This window comes from Mus musculus, chromosome 13 (genome assembly GCF_000001635.26).
Source record: "Mus musculus strain C57BL/6J chromosome 13, GRCm38.p6 C57BL/6J".
In the NCBI taxonomy this organism is placed as follows: Eukaryota; Metazoa; Chordata; class Mammalia; order Rodentia; family Muridae; genus Mus; species Mus musculus.
In genome coordinates, this window is record NC_000079.6 from 8,685,447 (window position 1) to 8,705,404 (window position 19,958).

A 19,958-nucleotide genomic window follows, 5' to 3' on the forward strand; every position below is an offset into this window, starting at 1 on the left:
AGCTATTGAAGTGAATTGATTTTAATATAGTTAAACTTACTTAGCCAGCGCCTCAGGTGAGTAAGAAACAAAGTTATCTATGCTCTGGAGCCTCATGGGTCCCTCCTGCTCGCCCTTTATTGTCTGGTGTCCATTCCAGGTGTATTGTCTGAAATTCACAAAGCCCTGAGACGTAACTTACTGAATGCACTAGCGATATTTAGAGAATAAGAGCCCAGGGGACGTTGACATCTCCCAGTTTCTAGAGACGATCATCAGGCCACGCTGCTGAGAGAAGAATCTCCCCACCTGAGCAAAACTTTTCCCCAGCTCTAGCCCAGTTATGCCTCTAGATCATAAGGCACGCAGTTTTACATCCACCTGATTTTGAACTAGTTAGAGAAAAATTTAGACTGTGGAAACTGAAACTCTAGGGGAGACAAGAATTTATTGCAGAAAAAGCTTGAAAATAAAATAGATGTTAGTCGAATAATAACTGCTAGGAGTGGGGTTCCAAGCAGAACGACATTCTCTACAGAAATTCAGAATACAAAACACTGAGTCTGAGCACTCCTACATATGATTCCCCAGTAATAAGATGGAGTTGTGTGCGTGATCACTCAGGTTGATCACTAGTGAAGGTTTCCCAATGCCAAGAGCCAATACATTGTGAAAGAGCTTTCCTCGGGGAACATGTGCAAACCTTATTACAGAGTCATTAAACTCCATGGATACTAGAAAATGAAACCGGAATATATTATGTAGCACAACCTTGGGCAGTCTTTGTATATGATGGAAATATTTTCTGTCTGCCTTTAATTTCTATAATTTTGAAAGTCATTTCTTAGACACATATTGCTATTATTCTACTTTAAGTTTTATCCTTTAGAAAACTGGTAATGTTTTATTCCAGAATCAGATAGTTGTTATGAAACTTCTATCCAAAAACTTGAAATAATTGTTTAGTTCAAATTAAATGGATAAAAGTGCACTCCCAGAGACTGCTAAGTAACTGTGTGCCATAGGAATGTTCACTTGAGCTATTATAACAAAATATCTTCTTTCTGGGAAGTCTATAAGCAACAGAATTTCGTTTCTTATGGTACTAGGGCCTGGGAAGTTACAAAGCAAGGGCATTGTGGCTGCTTGCAAGTTTTGTGAATTAGAAATAAAGTAACTATAAAGATTCAGGTACAGTTACTTGGTGTTTCACATCTAAATCTTTGGGCACCTGCCCTGGTGCATGGTGGAAAATGAAGGCACAGCCTTAGTTTTCAAAAGACTCTTCACTTACAAAGTGCTGTTCACTAAGTACTCTTTATCCTCATGGTGCTGTTCACTAAGTACTCTTTATCCTCATGGCTTGACCTTTTATGTTTATCCTATACTCAACTCTCCTGTGTATCTGGGTTGACTTTTCCACTTTCTCCTCTGCTCCCCTCTTCTCCCACACATCCACCCCACTGTCACTTGTAAGGAGCTTTGTCACCAGCAGGCTACCTTGCAGGGTTTGTCTCCTAGCACCAGTCTTCTGCTCTGGTGTTGTCTAGGTTTTCCTATAGAATCTATTTCCCAGTTTTAATAAATAATAATTAAACTACACTTCAAGTAAGTGTCTCGGTCTAAAATAAAGTGGTCTTGCTGTCTCTGTTAGAATCACAACAAGAATAATCCCTTGAGAGAAAATCCATGGGGCTTGACCTTCCTTAATCTAAGAATATAAGGTATCTTTCTGTGAGTTCTAACACTATCAGTGGCCACAAGCAGAGGTGTTTTATTTTACGTTTTTAGGGAGTACAATAGCACACCTGTAGATTTCAGAGAACAGCTTGCAGGAGTCAGCTCTCCTTTTTCACCACAGGGGTCCAGAGGATCCAACTCAGGTGGTCAGGCTTGGTGGCAAACATCCTTACCGGCTTGCTCCATGTCTCTAGGTCCGGTACTGGGGTTTAAAGCATCTGTCCTCACAGTCTGCTTCCCTTTTCCCTGCGACCTTGTTTGTGGCAATTATAAACAGAGTTGTTTCCACTTTGTTGTTGCTCTCTAGTGGTTGTGTGTATGCATGAAAACTGTTGGTTTGGGTGCATGAGCTCTGCTCCCTCTCGTTTTATTGAACCTTCCTTCTGCTTCTGGTAGGATTTCACCTGGACTCTCTTGAGAGCGCCTCGTACGCAGACATAGTACGAGTATAATCAGACGGTACTTGTATTACCTGCGCCTTTCAGCCACTCTAATATCTTTCTCTTGTGCAAAGTAGTAGCTTCAACAGATACCAAATAATGGAATTATACTGGGCATTCTTCTGAAGGCAGCAGAAATGACACCAAGGTTTCTCTATTGAGCCATGTGTTTATCAGACACTGGATTTGCATCAGGGGTCATGATCATTGTTCTGTATTGTATTGCAAATACAATCTATTCTCATATTTTATCTGAAGACATGGTTTTGTCAGAGGCTGTATCTCTGATCATGGTTATCTTTTTGTATTGTATTTTTAAATACAATCTACTTTCACATTTCTGGAGGAAAAAATGTACCTTGTAGTAATGAGCTATACTACATGTTTAGTAAATAGTATTTTATTTAGAATTTTTTTAAAAAATCTCTAATTGTGGCTTTCTTTCTTGTGTAGCTTCAATTAAATGTGTACTTTCAACATGGTCATTTCCAAAACAATTTGAGACTTTTTCTTAATTTCGTGTGCTTCAGAACATTGCACCCTTGTCTTAGGGTTTCTATTTCTTGCCATGGCCAAGGCAACTCTTATTAAGGGCAACAGTTAATGGGGGCTGGCTTACAAGATCTAAGGTTCAGTCCTTTATCATCATGGCAGGAAGCATAGCAGCATCCAGACAGACATGGTACTAGAGGACCTGAGAGTCATACATCTTTTTCTGAAGACAAACAGAAGACTGTCTTTAGGGAGTTAGGAGAAGGGTGTCCTAAGTGATAACTCAAAGCCCATGTCCAAAGTGATAAACTTCTTCCAACAAGGCCACAACTCCTAATAGTGCCACTCCCTGGGCCAAGCATATTCAAATCACCACATTCCACTTCCTGGCCCCCACAGGCTTGTTCAAACACATGAGTCTATGGGGGTCCGTACCTAAACATAGCATAATGAAAAATACATTTAGTCCAACTTCAAAAGTCCCCATAGTTTATATCAGTCTCAACAAAGTTAAAAGTTCAAAGTCTCTGATATTCAATCACTTAATTGTAATCCTAATAAAGTCAAAATCAAAAGGCAGATCACATACCTTAAACATCACAGTATATACATTACCATTCCAAAGTGTCATAGTGAGGAAATTCTGGACCAAATAAGACCACAAACCAGCTGGGGAAAGTCCAAACTCTACATCTCCATCTCCGGTGTCAAAGAGCTGTTCAGATCTCTGATTTCTTCCATCTTTGTTGACTTCAAAAAGCTACTTTTCCTTGGGCTGGCTCCACTCTCTGTTAGCAGCTTTCCTCGGCAGGAAAAGCCATGGCTCTGGCATCTCTAACATCTTGGGGTCTCCAAGTAATGAGCTATAGTATATGTTTAGTAAATAGTGTTTTATTTAGAATTTTTTTTAAATATCTCTAATTGTGGTTTTCTTTTAAATTCAACTTTACATACAGCTTCTTGTTCCAATATCTAGGCTCCTTCTCAAAAGTGCTTGGGTCACTTCTCCAGCTCTGCCCTCTGTAGGACTCTAGACTCTGGTTAATTCCATTCTACTGTTGCTGTTCTTGGTGATCATCCCATGGTACATATCCAATATGCTGGGGTCTTCTGCTGCACCAGGCTTCACCAATAGCCTGTCACAGGCTCTCTTCTCCTTCTTCTTCTTCTTCTTCTTCTTCTTCTTCTTCTTCTTCTTCTTCTTCTTCTTCTTCTTCTTCTTCTTCTTCTTTTTCTTCTTCTTCTTCTTCTTCTCCTCCTCCTCCTCCTCCTCCTCCTCTTCCTCCTCCTTCTTCTTCTCCTTCTCCTTCTTCTTCTTTTGTTCTTTTGTTGTTGTTGTTGTTGTTGTTGTTGTTTTATTAGACTTTTTGTTTACATTTCAAATGTTATCCCCTTTCCTTGTTTCCCCTCTGAAACCCCCTTATCCCATTCCCCCTCCCTCTGCTCACCAACCCGCCCACTCCCACTTCCCTGTCCTGGCATTCCTCAACACTGGGGCATCAAGCATAGGCTCTCTTCATTGTGCCATTTCTCAGATTCTTTGCATGACCCCTTCAGTCCTGAGCCATAAACTACAACTGAGGCTTCACCTTCACCAGTGGCCTTCCATGGCCTCTTATGGTGCCAAGCCTCTGCTGTTCTTCATGACTCCTTCATGCCTTCAAACCCAGTGCTACCTATGTGATTCTTATACTTTACCAAGTTCAGCTGCAGCACATGGTACAACCTGGCCTGTCTCTGGAACACAGCTTCTTTGAGCTTTCAGAAAACATGTCCCAGAAGATTTCACCTCAGTGATGCTAGTCTCTTCTTAATCATCACTAGTTTCTTAGCTCCAGCAAACTAGCCTCAATTGTCCTGGTAGTCCCTTCTATTCTGGCCTCTAAAGCCAGAGCCACATGGTTGAATCTGCTGAGTTCTGTTGCTTACTGGGGCTGAAACATAACCCACCTTGTTCTATGACATTATCACCAGCTTTCTGTTCTCCAACTCTTTCACTCCCTAAGCTTAGCTGTCCTGGAACTTGCTTCCCAGTATCCTGACCTAAGACACATTGTTTATACGAAGCATCATTTATAGAGATTATGGACACATTGGGGGTACACTCAGCTTTCAGGCCCCTTTGCAATGGGACATTCACTCTATATCCTAGGAATCAAGAATTAATAAACTGGGAACCAAAATATCACAAAGAGAATGTGACTCATTTCCAGGCTATAATGGGTGGCTTCTGCCCACTTATGCCAACCCATACTCACCCATGGAAAGCAACATTCACAAGACTTGAAAACTAGCTTTTGCTTTGACACAAGCAGGATCTTCATCTGACGAGTGGGAGTACTGCATCTTACAGAATGGGAGAGTCCTCTGGCAGTATTCTGTATTTCTACTCTACAACCATAAGATGAGAGACTTAAGAAAACCTTGTTTACTGGGAGGCTTCAATACATCTGTGTCTCTAGTAATCTCTTGCTTATATTTTCATTATCAAAATCTATTTTCCAATTCATAAAGAAATAATACCATTGAATCACTCCCTGTCGTATTTGAGGGAGGGGAGAAATGACAAAAATATCTTCTGTTCTCCCCAGATTGAAACTGCCACCCTTGAACCTGGCTGATCCCAATAAGAAATGTTTAGAGTTTTCATGCTAATATCTAATTCTCGAGCATCTAATTTTCACTTCTTCTGGTTCTTATTTTCCAATCCTTTTGTTTCATGCCTTATCATCTTCTCCCTGAGTTCTTTTTTCTCTCCAGTTCTCTGGCATTTACTCCCCACTGCACAAAGTCTACGCTTTATACTGATATGGCAGTCCTCAGCCTGTTACCTAACCCTCCTCCCTCTGCTCATTCTTGAAGCTGCACTGGACCCACCCAGGAACAGCAATGTCATTGTCCTGGTCAAAAGGTTCCTTAGCAGTCTCATTGTCATCTAGAATGTAAAATCTAGCTAGCATCTGTCTTGAGAGTGGCATTAAAGACCATCTGCCAAGTGGAAACTTGCCTTCTGAGCTTAACACCTAGACTTTTGCTTACAAATCTCCCACTGGTACCAAAATAAACTTATCATTAGCAGAGAGAGAGAGAGAGAGAGAGAGCATATTCTTTATCCTGTCCACACCTTGTACCACTATCTTCATACTACTTATGATATGCCATCTCTCAGGACCTGTTCAAACCCTGAATGAAGTTTTAATGGAAGCTTCCAAAATATGATTCTGTGTGTGAAATAGTAGAGTCTCTCTCTCTCTCTCTCTCTCTCTCTCTCTCTCTCTCTCTCACACACACACACACACACACACACACACACACACACACACACACACACCACATCTTATTTCACAGACCCTCTGTCTCTATACTGTCTCCCCAAATATGTGCTAAAGGATGAGACTGTGTCTTAAGTGTCTTATGTCTCCAGTGTTACTTAGCTTGGTGCTGGCACATTGTGGGTGAGATTAATGAAAAGTGAATCAGCAAATAATGCATTTCTTGAGCCGCATAATTGTACTAAGTATGGCAGAGCCTGGAGTCAAGCAGCGTTAAGAATTAATGAGGGGCAAAGGGAAAGCAGCTTCTTTTTTTCCGACAGCTCTAATTTTCACAGAATCAAAAAAAGCCAGGGCCTCGGGAGCCACAGTGCCTACTCTCAAACCGTAGTCTGAGCTAGATGGAGTACATGTGTGCCAGCCATCCGAACACTGAAAGACTTTCAGGAAGAGTTAGAAATGTTAGTCTGCATAGCTCAAAATACCTGCTTTAATGAAGCTAGAATCTGAAAATGCTTTCTCTAGCAAGAGAATGTCCTCATTAACTGTACCCCAACATTCCATGGATCCTGTTAACTCTTTCAATTAGAAAAATGGCCCCCAGGTACCCTGGGAGAGGTGGCTGGCTGGCTTGTGCTGCTCCCCAATGACAAGTGACTATGAACTCCACCTTCAGGACCCCCAACCAAGAGGCAGCTCACCTAGGGAACAACTGAACCAAGAGGATCTCTGGACCCAAGGAAAGCATGCCAGTTATGGTGTATAGTTGTTTTTAGCTTTCCCTGCAGGAAGAAAGTATAAGGGGTTTTGCTGGTATGCTACATTCTACTTTTGTTCTTCTTGAAGCAGGGTAGCTGCTGGCTTGAGAACTAATCGCATCCTCAAAAGATCACTGAGAAACTAAATCCCACCACAGAGGACGGGGACAGTAGAAAGACAGCACGTCCTGGACACCCAAGTTCTTGTAAGAAATCGAAGTCACCAGGAGCCAGGCAAGCAATAAACATAGGTAGGAGGCAGCGAGCCTGCCCCCAGCTTCTCTAAGGAGGGAAGAAAGGGGCAGACTCTGCTGGGGAATGTCCAGGAGAGAAAGCAGCTCCGTCAGCTGCTGTGGGTAGTGGACTGGCCCTCTGCTAGCTACAGCCAGAGCATACACACATGTCACTTGTGTCCTTCTCCCTTCCCCCACCCCTCAGGTTGCTCTCTGAATTCTCACAGCTTCACAATCTCCCTTTGCTAGCTATCTGGTCCTAGTTTTGTCCTGTAACTGAAGATGCAAGCTGGAGGGGGGGGAGAAGATAGAAATAGAGGTCACTCAGGCTTCAGCATCTAGTCCTCACTGGAACAACTCTCAACTTAGAACGCGTCTGCATGAGTGCTTGGCAAGTCTCTCTGCACTGTTTGCACTTGGAGAAGTAAATCTTATTAAAAATGGAAGTTCTGCTCCATCGCGGGGTGGGGGGGGGGGGCAATTTACATATCATCTCTTTAAAGAAATGGTTCATACATAAATTTATCAAAGAATTTAAGAGTCCAGAAAAAAAAATCTGAGGCTAAGCCAGCACTCTGCACAGACTACACACCACACAGAATTCAAACTTCAGCAAACAGCAGTGTGCACGCGTACACAGCAGGGCTGGGGAGCATCCTGATCCCACCCCCTTGACCTTGAAAATTGAGCTTGTATTGGACTCTCCAACACGGACTGACACAATCGCTCTAATTACAGTCTCCTAGGGAGCTTTTTCTTAGAGGATTTCATGGAAATTCTGGTTTCAGAACATGTACATTCGCACGTATCCATGCGGGCAGAGGAATAATTTTAGATTCCTAGTTTTCTGGAGTCTCCCCAGACAGTGTTCATCCTTATAATATTTTAAAGCCCTTAAATTTAGGGTTTGTTTTCAAGGATTCCAGCATGCTGTTTGTGCTAACAACCTTCCTTTGGCTATGAGCAAATGGGCGGTGTCTTGTGAAAAGTGAGTCATGAAATGTCCAGGACTTCTTTTCATGCTAGTTAGACTATTTGTCAACTCGTAACAATTGATCAAATTTGGGTGGAAGGAGAAGGTAAAAATTTGGAGATATCCATGGAAGAGAGTAGCCCCCATTTTATAGGTCAGAGACGGGTTATTTAGGGAGCTTATGTGCACTAATATGTGTGCCTGTGTGCGGGGCTGTGTGTGTGTGTGGTGTGTGTGTGTGTGTGTGTGTGTGTGTGTGTGTGTGTGTGTGTGGTATGTGCATGTGTGTATCTGTGTGCAGGGCTCTTTGTGTTTGTGTGTGTGGTATGTGTGTATGTGGTGTGTGTGATGTGTATGTCTGTCTGTGTATCTGTCAGAGGACAACCTCCAGTGTCAGTCCTAACTTTTCACATTGTTGGAAAAGGGGTCTCTTGTTTGCCCCTGCAGGCTAGCTGTCCTACAAGCTCCCAGGACTTTGCTGGTCCTCACTTCCTGGTTCACTGAAGGAGTGCTGGGGTTGCTTTTGGGGGTTCAAACTCAGAGCTGATCCTCATATCTGTACAACAAGCAGTGTGCCCATTGAGCCATCTCTTCGACACCTCAAAGAGATTTTCGTTTAAGTAGCCATTGAGTAAGTGTAGCCTCAAAATGCTCTGCTCTCACCATGTATTGAGAGAATCTAAAGCACGGTGATGATAACTGGAGGTATCTTACAAACTGCCTCCGGCAATCCTGACAGAGACGTTATAATTCTTTCCATTGGGCACAGGCAGAAGCTCACTTTCACCGTTCTATAAATCATTCCACCAAAAAATGATATGCTTCTCGGGTTTTATAAGCCCTAAACATCTGCAGTTCTACCACCCCTAAATAGACTAGCAAGGAGGGACATAACTTGCAGCTGCTCCCTTGGTGCCTCTATGCAACCTCACAGAGTTGGGGGGAGATTCTCCTCTCAGACACAGAAAGGGCTGAGTGTGCGCAGAAGGAAGTTCTGCTACCTGCTTCCTCCTGTCTATCCTGCAGCTTCTGTGGCAGGAAGAAAGCTTTAGGACTTCCAATGTGAATGTCCTGCACTTCCATTGTTATTATGAATTTGTGGCATTATTCTTAGGTGTAAGATTTGGGAAATAAAAATTTTATATAGACACCTAAAATCATATATACATATATATGTATATATACACACATACATATTATATATGATATTAAATATATATTTATGTATATATACATGCATATGCATATATATGATCATATATTATGTGATGCATGTATGATATATGTGCATATACATATATATGGTTTTAGTTTTCTATATAAAAATAGTAGGTATCTATAATAATAGGTATCAATACATATATATGTGACAAAAAATAAAATCGGAAATATCTAGGAAGAAAGAGGACAGTAATAGGAGTGAATGAGAACATGAAGGTAGAGCTTATAGAGAAACGTATCCAATGTACAATATTTGCTTGTATTAAAGTGCCCTTTGTATGAGCCAGATGATGGAAAGCAGAGCTGAGAAGTGCTGTCTTCTGGGCCTGACATGGCCGTTGCACTCATGAGCTCATAGCAGCTGCAGCCGCCTGCACGAGAGTGGGTCCATCAATATTCCATCATAGATGGGAGAGGGACTCAAGTGGGCTGGTGCCTCCCTGAGAAGCCATTGTCTTCCATGGCGTGCCCACTGGTGAGTGCCCATGCTCCAGCAGATACCCATCTATCCATGATCAACTGAGTCTTAAAATAAACCAAAAACAAAACAAGAAGACATGAAAGTGAGACAATGGATGCTTACCAAAAAGGTGATGCTCATGAGGCTCAGATGAGGAGAAGAAAGGGTGAAGAGATCAATGTGAGTGGGAAGTATTATAATATATGTATAAACAGTTGAGCATTTTACATATTTCTTGTGTAGTTACAGTGCCATGTGCAATGAACATATACAAAGAGAAAAGACATTTAAAGATTCAAGACACACATATAGACATGTGCCCCTAAATCACAGCCCACCCCCCACCCTGGAATGAGATCAGAGCCAAGTCCAGATCTCAAGCAGATGCCATGGGCACAGCTAAAAGCTCCTTCTCAAGAATGCTGTCAGTTGTGCTAACCTCAGAGTGAGACAGGTCATTCTGTCTGCACTGACCATTCCATGCTGATATGGTCTGCAACCCTAAACCGGACAACCTACAGGAGGGGTACTCCCTTCAGACATTGATTCCTCAGCCCCAGCCCCAGACTATGAAATGTAACCGTAGAGCAGACATGTTCTAAGCTTGACTCTGTGCCATGTCACAAGCCTTCATACTTCTGTGCCCTGAGCAACCTAAACAAGGACCCCATAGCTATATTCCACTTTCACCTTGCTCTCGAGGTACAAGATGTTCATAAAACACACACTCTTTAGTGTTCCAAACCACTGAGCCTTGTTTCAGCTTCAGGGTAGACCTCTACTGACATTTAAAGACATCAGTACTCTACTTAGTCAGTTACCTCTACTGAGGCACTAGACTTCAAAGGGCAGGTGTCCCCACAGTGTTCGAGTGTGCCAAGTAAGACAAAGTCAGGGGTCAGCAGGACTTAGAGAAGCACATTCTGGATAGAAGGTGAAGGAATGAGGTCATCTGAATGCCACTACTCACACGGATCCTGAAAGCTGGAGGAAATAAAAGCCAATGTTCATAGACCGCAAGTAGGCACGGGTGTCTCCCTAGCATCTTGTATCCTAGTAACCTTTCCCATTGTTGTGGAAAAATACCTCACAAGAAGCAACATAAGAAAGGACAGGTTTGCTGTGGCCTACAGTTCCAAAGGCAAGAAGACATATTGGCAAGAGATGGCTGTTAATGCTGTGCCCATGGTCAGAAAGCAAACAGTGACTTGGAAATGCAGCCAGTTATGAAATGTCAATCCTGTCCACAACCTTCCCAAACAGCACTGCTACCAAGGAAGTGAGCTTTCAAATGCATGAGCCTGTGACAAACATATATTCAAATCACACTTAGGGCCACCTCTTCAAAAAAAATGCAAATATGTCTACAGGGCAGAGGCCAGGCTGGGACTTCTTCTTGGGCCCTCACTGTGTTCTGTGTCAAACACTTCCCAGTCAGTGACTCTCTCTCTCTCTCTCTCTCTCTCTCTCTCTCTCTCTCTCTCTCTCTCTCAGAAGATACAGCTGTCATTCTGGAGGGCAGGGACCTATGGCAAAACTTCTGAATGTTAAATTCCTGTTGTTATGCCACATATGATTGAGAGCCCAACCTCTTAAAGTGTCAGCAGGAGCCCCTGCAGTGGCTCCCTTTTCTCCCCCCAGAGATAGGTTTGGCTGCAACTGTCACTCCTTTTTTTCTAATATCAATATTTCCGCAGATTCTACAACAACAACAAAAATCCTTACTTCCTACCAGAACAGCAGCCACTGGGGCAAAACTCAAGGATGGCCATGCTGTTCCTAGTCCCGGCTCTCAGAATGATGTCTATCAAAACAGAACCTGACTTTTGCATGGCTGTACAATGTAGTTGAGAACAATTAAATGGGAGGAAATATTTATTTCTTACTGTGGTTTGCGAGATTTCAGTCCATAAGACAGAGAATCTTGCATCTTAGTGGGCTGGGAAGTAAGAAAAGGGGACTATCCATATTTGTCTTAGTTATGGTTTTACTACTGTGAACAGACACCATGACCAAGGCAACTCTTACTAGGACAACATTTAATTAGGGGTAGCTCACAGGTTCAGATATTCTGTCCACTATCAGAAGCATGGCAGTGCCCAGGCAGGCACAGTACAGGAAAAGCTGAGAGTTCAACATCTTGTTCTGAAGGCAAATAAGAGAAGACTGGTTTCTAGGCAGCTAGGATGAGATTCTAAAATCCCACACCCACAGTGACACACTTTCTCCACCAAGGCCACACCTCCAAATAGTGCCACTCCCTGGGCCAAGAATATTCAAACCACCACAATACTCCACTTGCTTTTTCTTTACCCTCTTTTGTTCCATGAAGGTTCCCAGTCCAAAGGATGGTGCTATCACATTCAGAAAGAAACTTTCCCATCAGTTGGTCATTGTTGGAAACATAAATATACTCTGAGGCATGTCTAACAAGTCTCCTATATGATTTTAAATATAGTCAAGTTCACAATGAAGATTAATTACCATACTACCATGGATGTCGCCATATAAGCACCAAGACTGGTGTCTACAGGAAGGTTGAAAAGTCCCTTACAGTGGGGTCCTTGAAGCCTAAGCTGTTCTGAGCACCCTCTGTGTCCCCTAGGCTTGGACACCAAACAAGCGCAGGTCATCGTTCTGTCCTCTGGGACCAAGTGTATCAGCGGTGAGCACATCAGTGACCAGGGGCTGGTTGTCAACGACTGTCATGCTGAGATCGTGGCGAGGCGGGCATTTCTTCACTTCCTCTACTCTCAGCTGGAGCTGCACTTGAGGTAAAGGGGCCCCTGGCATGGGCTGGACTGACACACCTCACTTAGTGAGAAGCCAGGCAACCAGGTAGTGGAAAGGAGACCCACAGCCAGCTCAGAGCATGTCATCCACTTATCTTGGTAGACCTCATACATAGTAAGTGACTGTGTACCACATAGTATCTGTTTTTATTCAGACTTGGAACACCCTTTGAGTACCACACAGACCTTGAAGTGTTAAATTTCTAGATGTCTACATTACACACAACATCTTACTTCACGAAATACCCTGTTTGCCTATAAGTTACACACACCACCACCACCACCACCACCATCACACAGAAGTTCGCAGGCATAGATACATAGAAATACACCTTGTCACAACTCATTCAGTTTGGATTATTTTTCAATTAAAGCATCTGGGGAACTACTACAACATCCCTCAAACAACAACTTCCTTCATGAAACTCAAGTGTCAGCAAGACCAACAAGCACAGCCATCCCTGGGTCTTCCATACCTTCAGTAATCTGTTTATATAGCCAGCTACTCACATTATAAACCTCAATGGAAAAAGACAACAATACAGTTCATAATACAGATCACATAGGGGTTTTTTTGTTTGTTTGTTTTTTGTTTGTTTTTTCAAAAAGAGCACACTCAAGAAGGGAGAGACCAGGACAAAAAAAAAAAAAAAAAAAAGATGCAGTAGGAAAAAAAGGAGAAAGGGGGCGAAGAAGAGTAGAGGGGGAGAAAGAGAAGAAAGGAAGAAAGCAATGACTTCACTATCTCTTGGGAAACAGGAGACATTGCTCTATGGAACTGTAATTCCATTGATTGAATTGAACGTGTGTTTGGTACAATGTGGGATGATTTGGATCGATGTGCTTGCTCTCTGGTAAAATTTCAGCCATGAGAAGGTGCCCGGTTGACACTGACACGTCTACTCAATTCTGACAAATTGTGTCCACCTCAAGCAGGGCTCACAGTTCAGTTATGTCTACAAAGGGAAAAAGGTCCCCTCTGCTCCCTGGTCAGTTTGGTTTGAGGAATTTCTCAGCCAGCACAGTTTCTTAGACAGTGTAGGTAGGGTTCTTCGTGTTGAGTTAGGGCCATTTCTCAGGGGCCAGGCTCATAAGTGGATTGTCGGTTTACTTCTTGTCCCTTGTCCTCATCTCCAGGCCAGGCTGTTTCCATTGTGCACACCAAAGGCAAAGCTGCTCTTACAAAATACGCAATGGCAATCTTGATATAGATGTTCAATATTTGTAGGCCTTGTCCTACAAGGTCAAGCCACTCTGTTCTGATGGCCTCTGTTCTTCTCACATACTCACATTACCAAATATGTCCCATTCTCTAGACTTCTAGATGTCAATGTGACTAAAATTGATATTCACTTCTTCAATATCTCACCTCTTTCCTGGTACATACACACACACACATTTTATGTGTGCATATACATGTGTGTGCATATGTGTGCTTGTGTATGTATATGTGTGCATGTGGAGGTAATAGAATAACCTCAGATGTCATTCCTCAGAAGCCATCTACTTTGTTTGATTTGAGACAGGACAAGTCACTGGCCTGAAACTCCCCAAATAAGGTAAGCTGATTGGCTGGCAAGGCACAGGAATTGGCCCTGTCTCTCTGCCCCCCGCCCCCAGCAATAGGATCAAAGGCACATTCCAACAAACCTAGATCTTATTTTACATAGGTTCTAGGGAGCAAACCAGGATCCTTATGTTTTCCAAGCTATCTTTCAAGCCTCCCATACACATTTTAATAAGGACTTTCTGGAGTGAAGAGGTACTAAGAAATGTGCTCCAATGCTGGAGTTTCTGATGTCATCGTGGCCGCCATTGGGAAAAGCAGGCAGCCACATGAACAGGAATCTCTCTGGAAGACAAATCAAACTCCTGCAGAAGCACAGGTAGATTTGATCATGTGATACATGTGATACACATTCCTGAACCAAGCTTGTCACAGGAGTTTAATTGCTGTGGTTCTCTTTGACACAATGTTCTTCCCTGGCATCTACCATCCACCCTTTCTTATCCTTTGAAACAGGGTTTCTCAAATCTACTAATAATGGCATCTCAGAGAGGCTTTAGTCAGTGGCTCATTCATGTGACCTTGTTAGCATGTGCAGAAGTCACACAAAGGGAAGAAAGGCCTAAACATATGCCAAACAGACTCGAATAAAGGCAATGCCTTAATACACTCAATTAATTTTTATCTGAACCTCTGGACTGTGAACAGCAGCATGAACTATTGCCACATCCGTTCCAGGAAGCCTGGTGAAGGGTCAAATGAAAGAGATGAAAACTGGAAATCCCTCAAATGTGGGGAAGGATTTCCACTGAAACCCCAGCTGCTCAGTTGGAATGTGTCTCTGTCACAGAAGACATTCGGCCAACTCTGCCCAGATTTAGCAGCATTTTGGGCACTTGCACAACTGTCTGGAAAAGTCAAAGACAGTCACATCGCACCAGTGTTCTGCAGGAGGGTACCAACCGTGGTTGCAAAGGACCTCCAGAACAAGTAAGGTTTTTCCTCAATGGGCCTGGCCTTGCACTGGATCCAAGGCTGGGTGCAGTCACTCCCAGGACTATGGAAGAAGATCCATACATGATGGAGAAGTCCACTTGGGCAGAAGGATGTGGCAGCACATGAGCTTGTCATAGCCTCAAGGTTTCCTGGGGAGAGCGTGTCCATTCATCTGCATGTGAGATCTCAAGGCCCTGCAACACAGAATCCATCACCAATGGGGTAGAATGTGTATAAATAGCAAAAAAAAAAAAAAAATGGCAGAAAATAAACTTCCAGAAGCTTGCAAGGAGCCCAGGAGAGCACAGCTCAGTTGTTCAATGCCTACTGTGTATCATCACTTCCTTGGAAGGCCAGGCTGCTGAGATGTGTGGTTAGGCACTATGAAGAAGGTTTTCCTGGAGCAATAGGAATACAAAGCTCCAAGGTCAGGAGGCATTGGTTTGTTCTAGATCTGCCCTGGATGAAAAGAAAAGCCAATTCTGCATTGTTTGCTGTTTCCACCTAGTCTGATGGTGCCCAAGCTCAGACACTGTTTAAAATCCCTCTTCCCTCTACTGTACGCATTGGTACCCACTAAAACTACTTTAGTCAGCAGTGCCCCAGGACACTCCATGAATGGGGCCTTGCAAGCACAGAAGATTATGGTTTTATGGTAGATAACTGGCTTATAAAAGATAAACTTAAAACAGCCTAGTAGCTGAAGAGATCGTTCAATTTGTAAAGTTAAATAGTCATACAGAATGAAGACCAGAATATGACACTCAGAATTCATGCTTGAACAAACAAACAAACACAGCCAGGCATCGTGGCACATGCTTGTAATTCTAGAGCTGAGGAGGAGGAGGCAGACCCCAGGGGCTCATTAGCCATCCTAGCCTAATTAGTGAGTTCCAGAACAATGAGAGACCCTGTGTCAAGAAAAAGTGGATGTCTGGATGTCATCTGACATCTGAGGAATAACAACTGAGGTTGTCCTCTGACCTACACACACAAACACCACACATGCATGAGGGAAGGTGGGGGGTGTGAATGATCGGGGAGGGGGGAAGGTGGGGGTGTGAATGATCGGGGAGGGGGGAGATGGAAACAGTTCTGTTGAGTTTGTGGCCTGTTTCCAAAATGTTCATGCAAGGGACAAGCAGCATATGATGCATACAAGAAAAACTGGGGAACTGGTCACCCTACGAAGCAAGATAAAAGCAAGCTCCTGTTGGAACGTCTTCATTTGTTTTCTTATCAGTGACCTACGTCCTCTTTGTGTCCATAGCAAGCATCAAGAGGACCCCGAGAGATCAATATTCATACGTTTAAAGGAAGGAGGTTACAGGCTGCGAGAAAACATCCTCTTCCATCTCTACGTGAGCACATCCCCCTGTGGAGATGCCAGAGTCAACTCTCCATATGAAATCACCACAGACTGTAAGAAACTATATATTTTCCTTTTGTCCATAAACAATGCCAACCCGGGTTCCTTCTGGCTAAGCTCTGGCCCAGCCAGCTTGGCCCAGGCATCTTGAGTGTAGTGGGGATGGATGGAAGTTAATCACAGCTACAATTCACCAGATACCTCCAAAACCTCGGTCTGAATTGCTCAGGTCATTGGCAGAAAAGTAGTCCGGGGTCTAAAATTAGCTATTTAATTGCCATAGCACTTTGCTCTGTTTTAATAGGTCAGACATTCCCTATATCCCAAGCTGGAAAATGGAACCAAAGAGAAAGCAAATGAGAATTCTGTGGGGTAGAGGCAAGCTCAAACTAGCTCTTTTTTTGCCTTCGTCTGCAACTTGGGTGAGAAAGAAACTCAAATTTTGCAACATAGCCAGGGGCCAATGTAGTGTCAATTAACTTAAAAATTCCATTGCTCAGCCCTTCACTAGGACCCACAGCTCCAGTCACCTCTGTCACCACTGTGCATGCCCAGGACAAGGCAGATGCTCACACCTCCTTGGAACCATTGACAACACTGCATCTTGATGATCCAAGAGAAAAATCAAGGACTCTCACCTTCTCACTTAAATGATGTTATATTCTACTATTGTAACATGCATACATCTTATACACATTTGTGTGCATACCATACATAGATTCTTCCAGACTTTTTTCCATTTCAAATCTTCCCTTATTTGTTTATTTATGTGTAGGATGTGTGTGCATATGTGTGTGCATGCATGTGTGTGCATAGGCACACAGTACACCTGTAGAGATCAAAAGACCATTTGCTTATTTACTTACCTATTTATGTGTCTGTAAGTATGTTGTGTATATGTGTTTGCATGTATATGTATAAGTGTGTACAGGCACACAATATACCTGCAAGCTCAGAAGACCGTTTATTTATTGACTTATTTGTTTATTTGTAAGTATGGTGTGTATATGTGTGTGCATGTATATGTATATGTGTATATAGGCACACAGTATACCTACAAGGATCAGAAGACAACCTCAGCATCACCCTCACCCTCCACTTTGTTTGAGACAGACCATCTTCTTTGTTGCTCATGGCTGTGTATACCAGACTCACTGGTCCATGGGCTTGGGATTCTCTTCTCGCAGCCTTCCATCTCACTTTAGGAATACTGAGATTACAGATGTGCAATACTGCACCATGTTTACATGGTCTTCAAGTTTGCAAAGAAAGTTCCTATCACACCACACACACACACACTTTTTTTCTAAAAACTTTAGGTTAGGAAAGTGTTCAGTCTGAGGGTTTAGATAAATAGGCTAAACACTCATGTAAAGACTCACTACTTCCTCCCAGTGACCTCATTGTCTTAGTGAGCATCCTCTACACATGCCTGGGATACAGCCAGCACTTGGTGAATGTTCATTTTTTTCTAACTTTGATGATTAGATCATAAGTGTAGCCTCACCTACAAGAAACAAAAGAGGGTTGGAGCCGAGCCTTGGTAAGCACGGTGTGTGTTTGTGTTTCCACTAGAGACTTCCTCTGAGTACAGGAAATATTTGATGCTTTGATAACTGTATTAGGACCAGATCCCTTTAATATACATATGTATATTATTTTATTACATCTTATTTTTACATGAAGTATTTTACGTTTTATTTAGCTCAAACAAACCCCTAGATAATGTTAACTGTGGTTATATAGAAACGCATATGCACATGTTTAGTTTATCTGTGTGTTGGTGGTTTGCATGTTGCTGTGATAAAACACCTGACAGAGGCAGCTTACATGAGGAAAGGTTTGTTTGGGGTTACATTTTCAGAAATGTCAGACCTACTGGACAAGGAAGGCAAGGTAGCTGTTCACATCATGGTTATCAGGAAGCAGAAGGCAGAGATAAAACAAGGACACACCTCCAGTGACTTCTTGTTTCCAAAGGCTCCATCTCCTGTTTTCTACCACTTCCAACTAGTCCATGGTGTTTCAAAACCATTAAGAATTACTCCAGGGCTGGAGAGATGGCTCAGAGATTAAGAGCACTGGCTATTCTTCCAGAGGATCCAAGTCCCAACTCCCACATGGTAGCTCACAATTGTCTATAACTCCAGTTCCAGGGGATCTGATGTCTTCACACATTCATGCAGGCCACACAGCAATGAACATGAAATAAAAATAAATTTAAAGGAAAAAAAAAAGAATTACTCCAATTGTCAGGTTGGAGCCCTGGTGTGGTCATCATCTCTGGAGATGCTCTCATAGGAACATCCAGAGTGTGTTCCACTAACCTAAATGTTCCTTAATCTAATCAAGTTGACTATCAAATTTTGGATGGGTAGGGAAGGGCGTAGACCCAGGAGGAGTTAGGAGGAGGAAGCTGAATATGATCATCATACCTTGCAAAAAGGCCATCCAGAGACCACACCACATAGGGATCCATCCCATCTGCAGACTCCAATTCCTTACACTATTGCTGATGCCAAGAAGTGCTTGGTGACAGGAGCCTGGTATGGCTGCTCCCTGGGAGGTTCTACCAGCACCTGACCAATACAGATGCAGATACTCACAGCCAACCATTGGAATGAGCCCAGGGACCCCAATGGAAGAGTTTAGGGGAGGACTGAAGGAGCTAAAGGGGATTGCAACCCCATAGGTAGAACAATATCAACTAACTGAACCACCCAGAGCTCCCAGGGACTAAACCACCAACCAAAGAATATACATGGAGGGATCCATGGCTCCAGATACATATGTAGCAGAGGACTGCCTTATCTGGCATCAATGGAAGGGGAGACCCTTGGTCCTATGGAGGCTTGATGCCCCAGCATAGGGGGATGCTAGAGCGGTGAGGCAGGAGTGGTTGAGTGGGTGGAGGAGCACCTTCATAGAGGCAAAGGGGAGGGGTTAGAGGGGGATGGAATAGGGCGGTTGTGGAGGGGTAACTAGTAAAGGGGTATCATTTGAAATGTAAATGAATAAAATTATTAATTAAAAAATTAGAAAAAAATTAACCATTGCATCATGCTTCTAAAAATAATGTGGGCAGTCACGGCGATGCCCATGCCCAGGATACGCTGAGGCCGAAGCTTCAGAGGATGAACCTGAGGCCAGTGTGTGCTGCACCTTGGGCTGGGGAGGTCGCTTCGTGGGTAAAGTACTTCCGCTGCAAGAGCGAAGATCTCAGTTTCAATCCCTGAAACCACGTCAGGGGTATCCGTAAGCCCAGCATTCCTGATGGTGAGGCACGCGCACACACACACACACACACACACACACACACACACACACACACACATGCACACATGTGAGCTCATATACAAAACCATGGAAAGAGAGAGGTGAGTGGGGAGAGAGACAGAGAGAGGCAGAGGCAGAGAAAGAGACAGACAGAAACAGAGAGACAGAGGCAGATAGAAAGAGGCAGAAACAGAGACACATTTAGGCAGAGATTAAAAGGAAGGAGGGAAGGAAAGAAAAAAGGAAGGAAGGGAGGGAGGGAGGGAGGGAGGAAGGAAGGAAGGAAGGAAATGAAGGAAGGAAGAGAAGGAGGGAAGAAGGGAGGAAGGAGATGATTCGTTTCCTTAGTAATATTCATCAAACTGCATGATACTAAGTTGCCCTAGAAATTTGTGAAATTTGGCCCATTTCCCAACAGCTCTTTGAAATGTTTGGAGTTAAGTCTAATTT

General features: G+C 43.2%; 1 protein-coding gene across 5 annotated transcripts in view; it reads left to right on the forward strand.

Annotated features, from left to right (window-relative positions):
- Adarb2 (adenosine deaminase, RNA-specific, B2) overlaps positions 1 to 19,958 on the forward strand; it is a 566,237-nt gene that overhangs the window by 482,921 nt on the left and 63,358 nt on the right. For all 5 annotated transcript variants that reach the window (XR_382016.4, NR_110345.1, XM_017315647.2 and 2 more), the window contains exons 5-6: positions 12,174 to 12,342; positions 16,134 to 16,285. Coding sequence is in view for 3 of the 5 variants with exons in the window: in XM_017315647.2 (XP_017171136.1) it covers positions 12,174 to 12,342; positions 16,134 to 16,285 (321 nt within the window). In the remaining 2 variants the exon portion in view is untranslated. The remainder of the gene's footprint in view (positions 1 to 12,173; positions 12,343 to 16,133; positions 16,286 to 19,958) is intronic.